The following is an 18891-nucleotide window of genomic DNA, read 5'->3' on the forward strand; positions in this document are numbered from 1 at the left end:
GTATGCAACAGAATAATCTCACAGAACCATCCGTATTTTTAGTTTTTTTTTTTTTCTTTTTTACATTTTTGTGAGAGAAAGGAAGAGGGAGAGTGTGCAGAGGGTGGAGGCAGAGAGAGAGTGAGACACAATCCCAAGCAGGCTCTGCTCTGTCAGTGAAGAGCCTGATGTGGGGCCTGAACTCACAAACCACGAGATCATGACCTGGGCTGAAATCAAGTGTCGGAAGCTTAACTGACTGAGCCACCTAGGCACCACTAAGTTTTTTTTTGTTTGTTTTGAGGGAGTTAGATTTCTTGGTGGATGAGTTTAGGGCTGACAAACGTGTTTCTGGTAAACAGTGTGAATGGGGGCAATGTTGAGACTTTAACAACGACCTCCTAAATGTTGCACGCTGTCTTCCTGCTTTAGCTATCTTTACATCTGCTTTCGGAGCTACTGGTGCTAAGCTTTTTGGGATTTCTATGTGGTAAAGTTGGTTTTTCCTGAGCTTCGCCTTTACTGGCTTAGAACTCGGAATCTCGTAAGTACTACATGTCCATTTTGACTTCTGTAAGTTTCTTTTTTCCCTTTTCTATCCTCTTTCCTTTGTTCTTGTGAGTTTTTAAAATTTCCCTATACTGTCTAGTAGTAGGGTACAAAACTAAATGTTTAATCCACTATCTATGTAAGAAAAATGAATCCCTTTGTAACAGGCTTTTTGTTTGCTAACTATGCCACGATTTAACCAATTACCACTGCTGGATGTTAGAATTTTTTCAAATTTTCAGTTACAGTAGTGAATACTACAATGAAAATCTTTATCTAGGAATCTGTTCATTTCTTTCTAAATTTGTTTTTTTTTAACGTTTATTTATTTTTGAGACAGAGAGAGACAGAGCATGAACAGGGGAGGGGCAGAAAGACAGGGAGACACAGAATCTGAAATGGGCTCCAGGCTCTGAGCTGTCGGCACAGAGCCCGACGCAGGGCTTGAACTCACGGACCGTGAGATCATGACCTGAGCTGAAGTCGGACGCTTAACCGACTGAGCCACCCAGGCGCCCCGGAATCTGTTCATTTCTTACAATAAATTCTTACCAACAGAATTACCGATTCCACTGATGAGAAGCAGCCGGAGGATATACACATTTAAAATTTTGAGAACTGGGGGAAAAAAAAAATGGGGCACCTGGGTGGCTCAGTTGGTTGAACGTCCGACTTCGGCTCAGGTCATGATCTAGCAGTTTGTGAGTTCGAGCCCCGCATAGGGCTCTGTGCTGACAGCTCAGAGCCTGGAGCCTGCTTCGGATTCTGTGTCTCCCCCTCCCTCTGCCCGTTCCCTGCTCATGGTCTCGGTCTTTCAAAAATGAATAAACGTTAAAAAAAAAAAAAATTTAAAATTTTGAGAACTGGGGAGCCTGAGCGGCTCAGTTGGTTAAGCATCCGACTCTTGATTTTGGCTCAGGTTGTGATCTCACAGTTTACGGGCTCAAGCCCCACACTGGGCTCTATGCTGACAGCAGGGAGCCTACTTGGGATTCTCTCCCCACCACTCTCAAAATAAATAAACATTTAAAAAATAAAATAAAAATTTGAAGACTACTACCAAGTAGCTTTCCACAGAAGTTGCGTAAGAGTTCCTGTTCTGTGTAACAATGTACAAACTCTTAACAATAATGGGCAATATCAATTTTTAAGCATCGTTAGTCTATTACATAAAAGTAATCTTTTCTCTTAATTTGTGTTTATTATTGAATTGAATATTATCTCCATGTTTACTAAACATTTCAACATCTTTTTGAGACCAATATGATTTAAACAGAATGACACTGAACACACTTTAAAACAATGCATTCAAAGCTGGTGAGGAACCAAGAGGGTGAAGGGTACATCCTACTCTTAAGCAGTCAACAAAAACGTGCTGAGATTTTTCAAGTTCACAAGTCATTGGGGTAAAGCACCACCATCACCACCACCTTTATTTCCTTTAAAAGTTGGAGCAAACAGATTAGATTGTTACTTCACACAGGGATATGACAGATACTCAGTGAAAGGCTTGAGTAGTATGCCAGAGGGTATGCAATCTAGCTAGATAAAATGATGTATTTTCCACTTGCATCAATTTTACATGAAAATAGAATGTTTTTTTTTTTAAAGAAAAAAATAAAAGAAATATAGACTAAGAAGCAAAACTGGTAAGTCTTGTCAACTAAAATATTATTTCAAAGAAGTTTCAGTACATTCTGGCTAGGGTCTTCATTTACTCTTCTCATAGTTGAAGATTTAAAATTCTCAATTTTAGTTATTTATAAGTCATGCTGCAATGTTGCATTTTTCAAGATTGATAAGGTGTACATTTGAATAATGCAGCAAGAGTTAAAGGGGAACTTTCATGAAGTGGTAAAAACTTGGATTTTTTTTTTTTAAATAAAAATGGCCATAAAATGAAAAGAAGAACCTGTCTGAAGTTAAAGAGCCAGTCAACTTTGACTATGCGGATGTGCAGAGAACATCAACAATTCTTGATGAAATGTGATTTGGGAGGAAGCCTGGAGCTTGAACAAATATTTCTATATGCATGAACTTGAAAATTTACAGTCATGTAAATAATGTCAAGGATTCAATGTAATCAAATTATGAAATGGTGGATGCACTCTTATAAAAGTTAATGTTGATGAAATATACTCTTCTGGTCAATCGTTTTACTCCAAACTTCAAAAGTTACAACCAGAAGAATCCTCAAATACATGTTCCAATCAGTCTTCTAACTATTTTTAAAAATCAAAGTAGAATTTACACACAATAAAAGGCACAGATTTTAAGTCCACAGCTCAATGAGCTTTGAGAATTTTAAGGACTATGTAACCACTACTCCAATAAAAAACGTTAAAATGGGGCTCCTGGCTGTCTCAGTCGGGGGAGACCGTGACTCTTATTTTTTTTCTAGTTTAAGAAACAAAGATTGTCAATCTGGATTTTATTTTATTACTATTATCACTATTATTTCTTATTCTCAAGTTTGTTAATATACAGTGTAGTCTTGGCTTCAAGAGCAGAACCCAGTGATTGACTCATGTCTTACGACACCCAGGGCTCATCTCAGAGCTGTGAGTTCGGGCCCCACATTGAGAGTAGAGATTACTTAAAAATAAAATCTTTAAGGAAAACAAAACAAAACAAAACAAAAGTAAAACATTTCCACCACTCAAGAAACTCACATACCTATACACACCATTCCCTCTTCTAGAGAATTCCTCTCCTCGGCAAATCACTCCCCTCACCCTCACTGGGGCAACAACTTCTGATTTCTATCACCATAAATTAGTGCTGCATGTTTCAGAACTTTACATAAATGGAAGCACACCATTTGCATTGTTAGTCTATCTTCTTGATCAACATGTTTTAAGATTCATCCATGTTGCTATATATACTAATAGCTCATTCCTTCTTACTGTTCACCAGTATTCTATTTCATGGCTGTCAAAATTTGTTTATTCCTTTTTGTGCTGATGGACATTTGGTGAACATTCTTATAGAAGTCCTTTTGTAAACATATACTTATTTCTTTTGGGTAAGCAGCCTCGTAATTGCTAGGTCAAAAGGAAGGTATACAGGTGTATACATAACTTTGTAAACTATCAGTTTTCCAAGCAGGCTGTACCATTCATAACCTCCATCAGCAATCTTTTCAGAGTTCCAGGTGTTTCATATCCTTGTCTCCATTTGATATTGTCAGATTTTTAACTTTTTAGCCACTGTAGTGAGTGAAAGGGTATCTCATTTTATTGTTAAAGTTTACTTATTTTTTTGAGAGAGCAAGAGTAAGCACATGAGCAGGACAGGGGCAGAGAGAATCCCAAGCAGGTTTTGAGCTGTCAGCATAGAGCCGGACACGGGGCTCGAACTCACACAAACCAGAGATCATGAATTGTGCCAAAAAGAATGAGACACTTAACTGACTGAGCCACCCAGGCACCCTTCATTGTGTTCTTAACTTTCATTTCCCAAATGACAAATAAAGTTGTCTTTTTATAGACTTATTAGCCATTTCACTATCTTCTTTTGTCTGTCCCAGCCTTTTGCCCATTTCTTAAAATGGGTGGTTTATCTTTTTACTATTGATTTGTGGGAGCTCTTTTTATACAGTGGATACAAACTTGTCAGATAAATGTATTACGAATATTTTCTCCAAGTTGGTGGTTTGATATTTTCTTTAATGATGCTTTTAACAAGCAGGTATTTTAAATTTTAAAGAAGCTTTTTTCTTTTTCTTTTTTTAAATTTTTTATGTGTAAAAATATCTTGCTACTCCAAGGTCACAAAGATTTTTAACTACTTAAAAATTTCTACTTCACCTATTCATACAACTAACTAATCACTTCTTAGTGTATCTGATGTTTTTACTACTCAGTTGGGCAATATGTCTTGTTATTCTTGTAAAAAGTTATTTAGGGGCGCCTGGGTGGCTCAGTCAGTTGAGCATCAGACTCTTGATGTCAGCCCACGTCACGATCTCACGGTTCACGGGATCCAGCCTCACAATGGACGGCGCACTGAGCATGGAGCCTACTTAAGAATCTCTCTCTCTCTCTCTCTCTCTCTCTCTCTCTCTCTCTGGGTGCCTGGGTGGCTTGGGTGGTTGAGTGGCTGACTCGTGATTTCAGCTCAGGTCATGATCTCATGGCCATGGAATCAAGCCCTGTGTTGGGCTCCATGATGAGTGTGGAACCTGCTCGGGATTCTCTGTCTCTCTTTCCCCTCCCCACCTCCGCCCCACTACCCTACTTACGCTCTCTCACATTAAAAAGATTCTCTCTCTCCGCCCCCTCCCGTACTTATGCTCTCTCTCCACCAAAAAACAAAAGACAAAAAAAACAAAAAAAACCCCAACTTATATTTCGTTAAATTTACAGAATTTCACTATGGGAAAATATCACAATTAAAAATTATTTATTTAGTTAGTTATTTATTTAGAGAGGGAGAGAGCAAAGTTTGAGCAGGGTAGGGATACAGAGGGAGAGAAAATCCCATGCAGGCTCCATGCTAACAGCGCAGAGCCCCAGGCAGGGCTTGATCCCATGAACCGTGAGATCATGGCAGGAGCCCAAACCAAGAACCAGACGCTCAACTGAGTGACTCACCCAGGTGCCTAGAAAATTTTCTTAGAGTATTCTGAAAGAACGGACAAAAAATAAATAAATAAAATAAAATAATTCAGTGGTTTGACCCAGAATTCATCTGAAGCAAACCTGCTACAATGAATTCAATTGGTGGGCATGGCAACAAGCACTGATTACACTGCGTGAGAGCCCAAGCGAAAGGATGTGCTACAGTCACAAATCTCTGCCGCTCTTGAGAAAGTATCTGCAAGGAACAAATCTCAAAGATACAATATTATATTCTCCCTCCACCAGCTTACAGTCCTCCATCTTCACTATCACTGAGCAGCCCAAGTGACTACAGCCCCACCTTCCTTCTGTTAGCGGTAAGCGGTCACACTAGTTAGTAACCTTTCTTTTTCAAGTGTCTTGTTCATTTTATTTGGAATCATTAAATATCTTTAACGTAGAACTTCATTGTTCCCTCACGTTTTAACATAGTCTGTAGCAGATAAAAGGAATCTAATGTAAATATACGCTGTATCGTATTGTTGCTTCCTGTGCACCCATGTACCCACGCAGGTACCTGAAAGTATTAAATACTTGGATATCCAGGACAAGGGCTGTATAGCTATAGCACACAGCTTTAGTGATACATGGAGAAACTGGATATTAGATGGCTTAGGATGTCTTACTCCTTTTACCATTTAAACAATGCAATTTACACTGATTATTTGAAAATTCACTAGCACATTTTCAGGAACACATTATATTACATTTAGATAAAGAAGGAAATCTCTAAAATTATTATTTTAAATAATTTTATACATCTAATCTGTTGGCAATGGATGTGAGATGAAACCAAAATGTTAACTATGAGCATATGCACTATATGCACACACCGTAACCTGTACCTGAAGTCCCAGGAGCTCATCAATTGAAGTCTCTGGTTCTGTAGGGTTGCTCTCTGTTTGCTTAGGTACTTGAGCAATATTGTTGTCACTGTAATACAGAAAGAAAAATTCTACCATAGCTCTCAGTTAGGTGAAAACAATTAAGCATTTTAAACACACATAGCTTACCTAGTCAGAAATTTATTAATGTTTTCTGCAAGCTTTTCTTGAAGAGATTTGTTACTTAATATTTTTTCTCGTGCATTTTCAATAACCATTTGCTGGAAAAGAAAGTCAATATTAGAAAAAAGAATAGGGTAGAGCTTCCAGTAAATGACAGCGAGGATAGTTTTAATAAATCTAGGTGGAAACCCCGAAATTGTGGCTCCCTCCACATTAATACTCAAATACAACACTTTACAATTGTTTTCACAGATCCTTTACCAACCCTTTCTTAACTGATTACAAAACACAATTCCAAGCTCTTTATCTTTTTATACAAGGTTTCAAATAATTTGCCTCTAGTAAAATGCCCTTTGTATCGCATAAGCCAGCACGCACAAGATATTTACGGTTTCCCGAACATTACACTGTTTCTTACTTAGTGCATTTGGTCATGTGACCTAATCTAAATGGACTGTCTCCTACTCGTAAATTTTACTACTATCTGAAGGCAATTCCTCTGCACAGTGTTGTAGAAATATTATAACACACAAATGCATATACACACTAAATATATATACCCGTTTCTCTATCAGTACTTTAAAACTCAGGAATGTCTCAAGTTGCAAAGCTTGGTAAGGTCACTTACTTTTTCTACTGCAAATGCATTTGGATCCTGGAAATTCCGTATTGTTGAATGAGGCCCAGACACAGTGTTACTTTTCCTTTGAGATTCACTGAAACACATTTTAAAGCTTGTCTTTTAACTAGCATGTAAAACAGATTCAATGATAATTACATATGCAGACACAAATCTTAAGATCACGGAACACCAGGCATTTTTCCTCTTTGTGGTGGGAACAAAGGGCAGTAGAACAGAAAAGCATTACTAAATTTGGATTAATAAAAAATGAATCTGAGGTCCAGCTTTACCACTTACTATGTGGTCTGAAGCAAGGTAGGTTCTGACTTTTTGACCTACTTTTTAATGGGATAAGACCAACTGTATTATTAGTTTTATGAAATAATTGAATAAAGTGAAGTATGTGAAAAGACTTCATAAAAAGGCCAAGGTTTCACTCTCGCCATTGTTATTCAACAAAGTATTGGAAGTCTTAGCCTCAGCAATCAGACAAAGCAAAGGAATAAAAGGCATCCAAACTGGCCAGATGGAAGTCAGACTTTCACTCTTCGCAGATGACATGATATTCTATATGGAAAACCAAGAGGTTCCACCAAAAAACTGCTAGAACTGATCCATGAATTCAGCAAAATCAGATTATAAAATCAAGAGATTCCACCAAAAAACTGCTAGAACTAATCCATGAATTCAGCAAAATCGCAGATTATAAAATCAACGCACAGAAATTGTTTGTTATCCTATACACCAATGAAGCAGCAGAAAGAGAAATCAAGGAATTGATCCCACTTACAATTGTACCAAAAACCATCAAGTACTTAGGAATAAACATAACCAAAGAAGTGAAAAATCTATACACTGAAAACTAGAGAAAGTTTATGAAAGAAATTGAAGAAGACACAAAAACATGGAAAAATATTCCATGCTCCTGGATCAGAAGAACAAACATTGTTAAAATGTTGATACTACCCAAAGCCACCTACATATTCAATGCAATACCTATCAAAATAACACCAGCATTCTTCACAGAGCTAGAACAAACAATCTTAAAATTTGTATGGAACCAGAAAAGACCCCGAATAGCCAAAACAATCTTGAAAAAGAAAACCGAAGCTGGAGGCATCACAATCCCGGACTTCAAGCTATGCTACAAAACTGTAATCATCAAGATAGTATGGTACTGGCACAAAAACACTCAGATCAATGGAAAAGAAAAGAGAATCCAGAAATGGACCCACAACTGTATGTCCAACTAATCTTTGACAAAGCAGGAAAGAATATCCAATGGAATAAAGACAGTCTCCTCAGCAAGTGGTGCTAGGAAAATGGACAGCAACATGCAGAAGAATGAACCTGGACCACCTTCTTACACCATACACACAAAAAAAAACTCAAAATGGATGAAAGACCTCAATGTAAGACAGGAAGCCATCAAAATCCTCGAGGAGAAAGGCAAAAACCTCTTTGACTTCGGTCACAGCAACTTCTTACTCAACACGTCTCTGGAGGCAAGGGAAACAAAAGCAAAAATGAACTACTGGGACCTCATCAAAATAAAAAAGCTTTGCACAGTGAAGGAAACAATCAGCAAAACTAAAAGGCAAATGACGGAATGGGAGAAGATATTTGCAAACGACCTATCAGGTAAAGGGTTAGTATCCAAAATCTATCAAGAGCTCCTCAAACTCAAGACCCAAAAAAACAAATAATCCAGTGAAAAAATGGGCGAAAGACAGAACAGACACTTCTCCAAAGAAGACATCCAGATGGCCAACTGACGCAGGAAAAAATGCTCCACATCACTCATCATCAGGGAAATACAAATCAAAACCACAATGAGACACCACCTCACACCTGCCAGAATGGCTAACATTAACAACTCAAGCAACAACAGATGGTGACAAGGATGCGAGAAAGAGGATCTCTTTGGCACTGCTGGCAGGAATGCAAACTGGTGCAGCCACTCTAGAAAACAGTAAGGAGGTTCCTCAAAAAAATTAAAAATAGAACTACCCTATAAGTCAGCAAATGCACTACTAGGTATTTATCCACGGGATACAGGTATGTGGTTTTGAAGGCGCACATGCACCCCGATGTTTATAGCAGCACTATCGACAATAGCCAAAGTATGGAAAGAACCCAATGTCCATCGACAGATGAATGGATAAAAAAGATGTGGTGTATATATACAATGGAGTATTACTCGGCAATCAAAGAATGAAATCTTGTCGTTTGCAACTACGTGGATGGAACTGGAGGGTATTATGCTAAGTGAAATTAGTCAGAGAAAGATAAATATCATATGGCTTTACTCATATGAGGAATTTACAATACAAAACAAATGAACATAAGGGAAGGGAAGCAAAAATAATATAAAAACGGGAGGGGGACAAAACATAACAGACTTTTAAAGAACAGAGGGTTGGAAGGGTTGTAGGATGGGGATGGGCTAAATGGGTAAGGGGCATTAAGGCATCTACTCCTGAAATCATTATTGCACCATATGCTAACTTGGATGTAAATTAAACAATAAATAAATTAAGAAAAAGGGCCAAGGTTTCTATAAATGTTAGATACTGTTATCGTTATTTTACTATTAAAACAATAAAGGGGGGGGAGGTCAGCCTTGAATAGGAGACAACTAAGTAAAAACCGTAACAAAAATACCCACGGCATGGCAGTTAAGAAATCAGAAAAAGCATTTAAAAACTATTCTCTCTCTTTTTTGAAATATCCTTCAAAGACACAGGGCTAAGTACAGAAAGAACTTTGATCTCAAAGACTTCCTGAAAAGAGTTCTGACTTTGAGACTCTAAATATTTATTTGTGAAAATGCCAGTATTATTTATATTTACTCAAAAACAGCCTACTTAAAAAAATCTGATAGTACCAATTTTAAGACATATTTATATGCACTATTTTAGAAAGAACAGATTTCCAACAAAACAGTGATAAGCCATTGATTATAAGATACAACTAGATATCAAGGAGGTTAAAATGTGGGAAAAAATGCATTTTGCAATGAATATAATAGTAAATAATCTCAAGAAGTGAATCCATTCTTGTTATTTTATTCATAATGTAAATATCCTGGTGTAATTCTTATTTAATTTTAATGGTTATTAGAAACTCTTCCTTTTAAAAGGCATTTACCTTTTGCGTCTAGCAGGAGACATTACACTGGCTTGAGTTTTCCTTTCCTGAGGACCAGGAATGATACTTAAAGACTCTCCAGCTGTATTTCAAGAAAAAAAGTATTAAGTCAAGGACATGGAATAGATTTCTAAACTTGAATTAATGGAATAAGCAGCATCACATAATGATTATTTTATACTAAATTCACTCAGTATACACTGAATGCTTCACTATGTGCAAGGCACTGTAGAATATATTAGAATGAGTAATATCTATTGTTTGACTTCAGGTTTTTAAAAAAAAATTTTTTTAATGTTACTATTACTTATTCTTAAGCGAGATAAAGAAACAGAGCATAAGTGGGGGAGGGGCACAGAGAGAGAGGGAGACACAGAATTCAAAGCAGGATGCAGGCTGTGAGCTGTCAGCACAGAGCCCGACGCAGGGCTCAAGCTCACAAACCGAGAGATCATGACCTGAGCTGAAGTCGGACGTTTGACTGACTGAGCCACCCAGGCGCCCCAAGATTATGCATTTTTGACAAGCTCCCAGGTAATACTGATACTTCTGGTCCAATGACCACCATTTGAGCAGACAAGATTCAGATTACTTTCAGTATTTTGTCATTATAAACAGGCTCTCCTAGATTAAAACAAAATTTTTTTTAACATTTATTCATTTTTGAGAGACAGAGTGCAGGTGGGGGGTGGGGCAGAGAGAGAGGGAGACAGAATCTGAAGCAGGCTCCAGGCTCTGAGCTGCCAGCACAGAGCCTGACGCGGGGCTGGAACCCACGAACCATGAGACGTGACCTGAGCCAAAGTTGGACGCTCAACTGACTGAGTCACTGAGGCGCCCCATTGTCTGACTTCACGTTTTACAATTAAGTACAGCACAGTCTCAACAAAACATGGCAGATTGGAGGAAGTGTAAGAATTGTAAACTAAGTGTACACTATAGTGTGTATATACTACATGTTTTTACCCAGGGGTGTAAAAAAGGTTGGAGAAGAGATGGAAATGAGAGAGGATGTCATGGATGGCAGTAAGTTTCAGCTGCACAGAAGAGAAAGAAAACTTGTCTAAGTGAGACTGGCATCTGAATTTTAATCCCAACTCTGTTATTAAATAGCTTTTCGCCCCTTAGTATCAGGTGTTTTCAACCATTTCAAGTACACAACAAGCAAGCTATACTAGACGATCTCTAAGTGTACCTCCAGCTCTAAGATTCACAGAATATGAATGATTTTCAACATGTAGATAAAGATAGAGGTGAAATGGAAGAACACTGTTCATTCTAGGAGACTGGCATGAACAAATATAAGGAGGCGGTCAAATTTACTGTGTATTACTTTTAAAATCAAATATAACACAAGTCTTTTCTATTAATCTAGAAAACGGAGAATTAGAAGAAAGTTCAAGGTTGGACCTCAGAATAGAGATAAGAATTCTAGATTAAAATGTTTTCTAAGTATAACAACATGCTCACTTTAAGACAAACTTACCCAAAGTCTGTTCCAGTTTATAGTACTTTACAATTTATAAAGACAGTAATATATCATCTATTTACACAACGTGATTAAAAACAAAACTCAGAGAACAAAATTTAAACTCACTGGCCACAGTGTCTTGTGACTGTGAATGGTTAACCACTACAAAATTTGACCTCACAGGAGCTGTAATCTGGCCAGCTGACCGGACAAGCTGTGTGGCTGTTGAAGTAGTAGCAGGACATTGTCCTGAAAGATACGCTAAAGTCAGCAACTCTGAATTGACGGGAGCCGCTTGAGACGCGAGCTTTCTCTGCCTTTTGATTTCTGCAATTCCACTTCTTGTTCGGACTGCAACACAGGAGAATTTAAAAAATTAACTCAGTGTCAGAGTGCTCTGGCAATTTTAACAAGTCTATGTGATACACATCCTACTATTTAATAACATGTTAGAACTATAGATTGAAAAAGAGCCCTTGAAAGTAACAACTAAGTTTAGGTGTTAATTTCGTATGAAACAAACTAAAATGCATACAGTTGACCCTTGAACAACACAGGGGTTAAGAGCACCGACCCTTTGCACAGTCAAAAATCCAAATACAACTTCTGACTCCCCCCAGACTTTTTTTTTTTTAAATGTTTATTTATTTCTGACACAGAGAGAGACAGAGCACAAGGGGGGCAGGGGCAGAAAGCGAGGGAGACACAGAATCCGAAACAGGCTCCAGGCTCTGAGCTGTCAGCACAGAACCCGACGTGGGGCTCGAACTCATGAATGGTGAGATCGTGACCTGAGCCGAAGTCAGACGCTTAACCGACTGAGCCACCCAGGCGCCCCTCCCCCCAGACTTTAACTACTGATAGCCTACTGGTGACCAGAAGCCTTACCGATAACCAACAATTGAACACACATTCTGTATGTTATATTATACTGTAGTCTTACAACAAAGTAGCCTTAGAGAAGAAAACATGTGATTAACAAAGTCATTGGAAGCGAAGATACATTTATATTCCTGTACTGTATTTATTTACAGAAAAAAATTGTGAATAAGTGAACCCACCCAGTTCAAAGCAGTGTGATTCAAGGGTCAACTGTATACACAAAGTTTATAAATCTATGAGTATATTTCTTTAGTAATTCATACTGATAACACCTCTACAGATTAAGAAACAAACCAATGAAATGAGAATTAAAGACATGAATACATTAGAGTCAATAAAAAAAACAGGGAGTACTTCAAATGGTCTTTTCTACAATATAATTTCCTATTATGGTAATAACCGTACTTCAAAGAGCAGTAGTTAAAAAAATTTTTTTTTTTTTTAACGTTTATTTACTTTTGAGACAGGGAGAGACAGAGCATGAACAGGGGAGGGTCAGAGAGAGAGGGAGACACAGAATCTGTAACAGGCTCCAGGCTCTGACCTGTCAGCACAGAGCCCGACGCGGGGCTCAAACTCACGGAGTGCAAGATCATGACCTGAGCCGAAGTCGGACACTTAACCGACTGAGCCACCCAGGTGCCCCAAAGAGCGGTAGTTTAAACAAAATATATACTTAGCATAAATTTGACATTTTAAGTCTGAATTAATGCTAAACATTATTTATAAAGCTGAATACCTACCTCTCTGACTGGCAACAAACCCTGGGGAACTTTGCATGCTCCTAACAAATAAAAGAGTTAGATGTTAAAAGATACGGTCTAGTTTATTAACAGTCAGACCTGAAGTAAACTGAATTAAAAGATAATAGACCTCTCTCAGATAAAAAAGATACGCACAGTTTTTTGAGGGTGACCAATCTTACTTGCTTTAGAATGGTGGCATGTTAACACACTCACACACACCGAATTTTAATAATCAAGTTTTTATCCAATGCGGTAAGCGTTAGAGAACTCTGACATCCCATTAAGAATTCGACTTGACTTTAGGAAGTCTATGTATTTAAGGAAGCCATAGATAAAATTCTGTAGTTATTAATTACCTTTTATCACTACAGTGATACCTTCACAAAGAAATTCTTCATTTCACATAGGACTCCGTACATAAATATGTCAGAATCCCGAAGTTAATTTCAAAGAATATCCTGCTTTTAACAAATTTACTACTTATAAAACTATTTTATCCAGTGTCTAACAAAGAAGGAAAACAACCAGGAAAGCAAACATATAAGAAAATTCACAGTATAAGGTGATTCTCCTTTTATTACGAACTGGTTACCCAATCACAGACACTGCTCTCTTCCTGGGAAATCTGTTAAATTAGTCTCTATGAAAAAGAGCAATAAAACTTACTAAATTGAAAAGGCATTTTTAATAACACACACACACCAATCTTGGAGAATATTTGACTAAGAGCCTTTTATTTTTATGTAGCATCTCAACAAAACATCTCAGTAACTTATAAATATTTATAGGTGCTAATTAAATTGTGAATGTCTTTCAAGATTATTTGAAAGGGGAGAAAAAAGTCAAGAAAGGGGGAATAAAAGTAAAAGAACCAAATAAGATGTGACAGAGTTAGACAGAAAGCATTTGAAGCCATTTCAGCAGTTTAAACTGGGAAGGAAATGAAGCCCCCTGCTGCATTTATGCTGAATGTTCCACTTTCTCTGGGAGAAAGGGTAAGAAACTGTTTTTATACTACACTCTAAAGTTAGGTAAGAGCTGTTTACCAGTAGGGCATTACATGGCCATGACCTCGGTAAAAGGTGCATATTAGTACCATGAGAAAATTCCAAAATTAGAAGATTCCACAAGTAGCATTTTATTTAGGCTTGTTTCTTTACAGGGGAAGAACCAATGAGGCACGAATTCAACACATCAATTCTTTGCATGAGTAATGAAGATTCAACTGTGAAAGAAATTCACACAAGGCTGGATTAGATTTATAGTGTACCCAGAGAGCTGCCTCTAAATTGCTAAGGGACTTTGGGAATATCATTAAACATGTGTAAGTCTCAATTTCCTTATTTCTAAACATTTTGTTAAATACGTATTTTATTTCAAATTATTCCAATAAAAAACAGGAATATCCATAACCTCTGCAGTAAATTTAAAATTAGATCAGTATTACAGAAGTGCACTGTGTGGGTCATAAGAAGATTTAAATCTGAAGAGCCTTCTGCACGTGTTTGCATTCCCAAATCATCATGCATCTTCTGATAACTTTACTATACAGGCTTTTTATTTATTACCTGATCTGGGAAAGCGTATGGTCTAACTTCTTCCACAGAGATGACATAATTGCTGGAACATCATTTGATGTTTCTAGGGAAGAAGAAAAGTTAATGAACATGGCTGAAGAAAATTCATCACTTAATTTGGTCACAAAATCAACAAGGAAAAAACCTTTTCTCTCAACTGTTGACCTTATGTTGGAAACTAGGAAATAAGCCTACTTTGTAAAATGACCTGCAAAGCTCTACGTCTTTCTTTTCTCAATCCACTGACTATCCGACGCAATGAGTGGAAATGGACATCTGTAAAGTCTCTGAAGCTTTTTAAGAACGATTTTATATCTTCTTTGTATTAAATAAAAGACAAACTATTTTATTTCCTTTTTTTTTTTTTTAAAGATTTTTAAAAAATTTTAAATAATCTCTACACCCAACATGGTGAGCTCACAACCCTGACATCGAGAGTCACATGCTCCACAGACTGAGCCAGCCAGGTGCCCCCAAAAGGACAAACTATCTTAAATCTGTTCTATTTGACAACATGTGACATTTCAAAGTGAATTAAAATAATGTGATTTATAACAAATTTCATAAAGGTTATGCAAACTCCTGTGAGTGTGGAAATTATTTTTCCACAACCAATTTTTTCATGTCCAAATTACTGTGGTTGGTCAGCAACCCCTCAATAAAAGCACCACCGCTTGGGGCGCCTGGGTGGCTCAGTCGGTTAAGCGGCCAACTTCGGCTCAGGTCATGATCTCGTGGTCCATGAGTTCGAGCCTCGCGTTGGGCTCTGTGCTGACAGCTCAGAGCCTGGAGCCTGTTTCAGATTCTGTGTCTCCCTCTCTCTGACCCTCCCCCATTCATGCTCTGTCTCTATCTCAAAAATAAATAAACGTTAAAAAAAAAAAAAAAAGGCACCACCGCTTACTATACTTAAGAGTTACAGGTAAAATTCCTGAGAACTGATTTTTTTTTTTTTTTTTAGGATATGCTCCTAAAGTCCACGGTGTTGGGGAACTTACAGGATATTTAAAATCTTTACCATATACTTACAAAAAACTCAAACCAGAGAAAGCTACCCAACATAAAAATGGGATTAAACGTTCATATTGCAACAGCACATAGTTTTTGACGTTATTTACACTGTAAAAATTCCTGTAGAGGGGCACCTGGGTGGCTCAGTTGGTTAGGTATCAGGCTCTTTATTTTGGCTCAGGTCATGATCTGACGATTTGTGGGATCAAGTCCTGCTTCAGGCTCTGTGCTGGCAGCACGGAGCCTGCTTGGGATTCTCCCTCTCCCCCCAACTCTCTGTCCCTCCAGAGCTCACACTCATTCTGTCTCAAAATAAACAAACATAACATTTAAAAAAAATTTAATATTACTCTCTGTAGTTTCTGGGCTGCGATCTGGGAAAAGTTGTTTGGCTTAATTCTCAGTTTCCTGGGATCTTAACAATAAAAATGGATTTTAACAATAAATACCTCTTACTGGGTTAGTTTAAGGACTGTTTACAAAACATATGAAAGCATCTAGCACAAAGCTGCCTACAGACAAATACTCAATAAACATGAAGCATCTTTCCTTTTTTTCAATGCTATTGTTTTATGGTAATTCTTGTTAATGTTCTGAGCTACAAAAATAATATTAGAGAATAAAACAATTTTAACTTTCCCCTTAAAATATTAATTTAGGTAAGTATTAATTTATATTCTGGTTAATATAAATCAGAATTTTATGACTGGGTCCTGTGTCCAGATTTAGACTACAAAGGACTTAAAATGTTATCTTGAAATTCTCTAACACGTAGCAATGCTGTTCATCAAGGCAGAGACCTACATTTAGGAGTTTTATTTTTTACAAAATTTATTTTGTTACATTCATCAGCATTCAGATTTTTACAATTTCTCAATATAAATGCAAACTTTTTAATTAGGTATTTCCCAGTAAAACTTCTCTCATTGTAATGGAGATAAGTTTTTTGCTTTGTTTTGTTTTTTGAAAAGTTTTCTTTTGATTTGCAAGAGGCATTAATATCCTTTAAAAATTATTTCTACTTAAAAATTAGATAAAAAGAATCCCTGAACTTGAATTCTTACCTTTTGCTTTCATAGCTACATATTCATTCAGAATTGTTGTCAAGTTTTTTCCAAACAAGGACTGAAAAGAAAAAAATCAAGCATTACAAAAATTGTGCAACACTGCCAATAATCTTCCACCATAGAACGTCTATATAACATTATAAAAGACCTGGATTTTTTGATGGGGGTGAAGAACAAGTTATCAAAAATAAAGAGTCACTTAAGTTAGGAGTTGCATCAAATCTTCCACGAGTCGAGAAAATTGCCTGTTTGAAATTTTTAAAAAATTTTATTTATTTATTTTGAGAGAGACAGTGAAGAGTGAGCAGGGGAGAGGCAGAGGGAGAGAGAGGGAGAGAGAGAATCCGAAGCAAGCTCCGCACCATCAGTGCAGAGCCTGACGTGTGGTTCAAACTCATGAACCATAAGACCATGACCTGAGCCCAAGCCGGAAGCTTAACTGACTGAGCCACCGAGGCACCCCAACGACCTTGTCTGTTTGAATAAGACACTAAGACTATGTTTTTTAGTTAAGATAGTCCAAAGGCAAAAAAGCAGTTTTCAGCTGCAAGGGAGGGATCCAGTCACCTAAGTTTTAAAACTGTAAGGACCCACTCCTAATCTGCCGTTTCTTTGAAAAAAAATTCTTTTTAAAATATTAATTTTTGAGAGAAAGAGAGAGAGAGAGAGAGAGAAATGTGAGTGCACAAGAGTGGGGAAGGGGCAGAGACAGGGAGACACAGAATCCGAAGCAGGCTAGAGGCTATGAGCTGTCAGCACAGAGCCTGAAGTGGGGCTTGAACCCACAAACTGTGAGACCATGACCTGAGTCAAAGTTGGTCACCTAACCCACTGAGTCAGCCAGGTGCCCCACCCCCGCGACCATTCTTAATCTTATTTGTATGTTCTTTCTCACAGAGAAACCTGGCTCCCATTATCTACATTACATTTTCATTATTTGTTGAGAATGGCTAATTTAGTAGAACTCAGAGGGATTTATTTAAGATTCATTCACGCTTTTTGAGTCAACAGCATGTTTGCTTTTTGTTGTTTAGTAGTATTCCCTCTATGGCTGTACCACAGTTTATCTGTTTACTGGCTAAAGGACAGCTTGGTTGTTTTCAGTTTTTGACCATCACAGATAAACATTAGTGTGCAGGCTTTTGTGTGAACATGTTTTTCAATTTACTTGGATTAAGTATCTGGGTGTATGAGTGCTGGGTCACATGGGGAACACATGTTTACCTTTATAAACAACGGCCAATTTGTTTTTCAAAGTGGTTGTATGATTTTACATTCTCAGCAGCAATAAATGTGAGTTCCTGCTGTTTTGCACCATTACTGCTAATGATCTGACAGTTTTTAAACTGTTCTTTACAGTAGCCATTCTAATATATATATGCTGGTATCTCTCTCTTTTTCTGAATGTTTCACTTATTCTTGAGAGAGAGAGAGACAGACGATGAGCGGGGAAGGGGCAGAGTGAGCGAGGGACACAGAATTGGGAGCAGACTCCAGGCTCTGAGCTGTTAGCATCGAGCCCCCGTGAGGCTCAAACTCACAAGCGGTGAGATCATGACCTGAGGCGAAGTCAGAGGCTTTACGGACTGAGCCACAGACGCACCCCTGTTGGTATCTCTTTAGAGTATTAATTTGCATTTTCCCAATGACAAATGATTTGGAGTTTTTAAATTAGCTTATTGCCATCTTCAGATCCCTTGCCCTTTAAAAAGATTTTCTTTTTTGGGGCACCTGGGTGGCTCAGTTGGTTGAGTGCCCGACTTCGGCTCAGGTCATGATCTCACGGCTCATGAGTTCGAGACCAGCATGGGGCTCTGTGCTGACAGCTCAGAGCCTGGAGCCTGCTTCAGATTCTGTGTGTGTGTGTCTCTCTCTCTGCCCCTCCCCCACTCACTCACACTCTCTCTCTGTCTTCCCCAAAAATAAACATTAAAAAAAATTTATTTAAAAAAAAAAAAAAATTTTTTTTTCAACGTTTATTTATTTTTTTTGGGGGACAGAGAGAGACAGAGCATGAATGGGGGAGGGGCAGAGAGAGAGGGAGACACAGAATTGGAAACAGGCTCCAGGCTCTGAGCCATCAGCCCAGAACCTGACGCGGGGCTCGAACTCACGGACCGCGAGATCGTGACCTGGCTGAAGTCGGACGCTTAACCGACTGCGCCACCCAGGCGCCCCAAACATTAAAAAAATTTTTAAAAAAATAAA

The 18891-nt window shown here is 37.9% G+C and overlaps 1 protein-coding gene across 1 annotated transcript in view; it reads right to left on the reverse strand.

Annotated features, from left to right (window-relative positions):
- The window catches only part of LOC123600608 (protein NPAT), a 52945-nt gene that overhangs the window by 13888 nt on the left and 20166 nt on the right, over nucleotides 1-18891 (reverse strand). The window contains exons 3-10 of the mRNA XM_045482695.1: nucleotides 16681-16741; nucleotides 14597-14669; nucleotides 13026-13066; nucleotides 11527-11751; nucleotides 9930-10011; nucleotides 6786-6873; nucleotides 6164-6255; nucleotides 5996-6083 (exon numbers count right to left, since the gene is read on the reverse strand). Coding sequence (XP_045338651.1) covers nucleotides 5996-6083; nucleotides 6164-6255; nucleotides 6786-6873; nucleotides 9930-10011; nucleotides 11527-11751; nucleotides 13026-13066; nucleotides 14597-14669; nucleotides 16681-16741 — 750 coding nt within the window. The remainder of the gene's footprint in view (nucleotides 1-5995; nucleotides 6084-6163; nucleotides 6256-6785; nucleotides 6874-9929; nucleotides 10012-11526; nucleotides 11752-13025; nucleotides 13067-14596; nucleotides 14670-16680; nucleotides 16742-18891) is intronic.

Source organism: Leopardus geoffroyi, chromosome D1 (assembly GCF_018350155.1).
Source record: "Leopardus geoffroyi isolate Oge1 chromosome D1, O.geoffroyi_Oge1_pat1.0, whole genome shotgun sequence".
Taxonomy (NCBI): Eukaryota; Metazoa; Chordata; class Mammalia; order Carnivora; family Felidae; genus Leopardus; species Leopardus geoffroyi.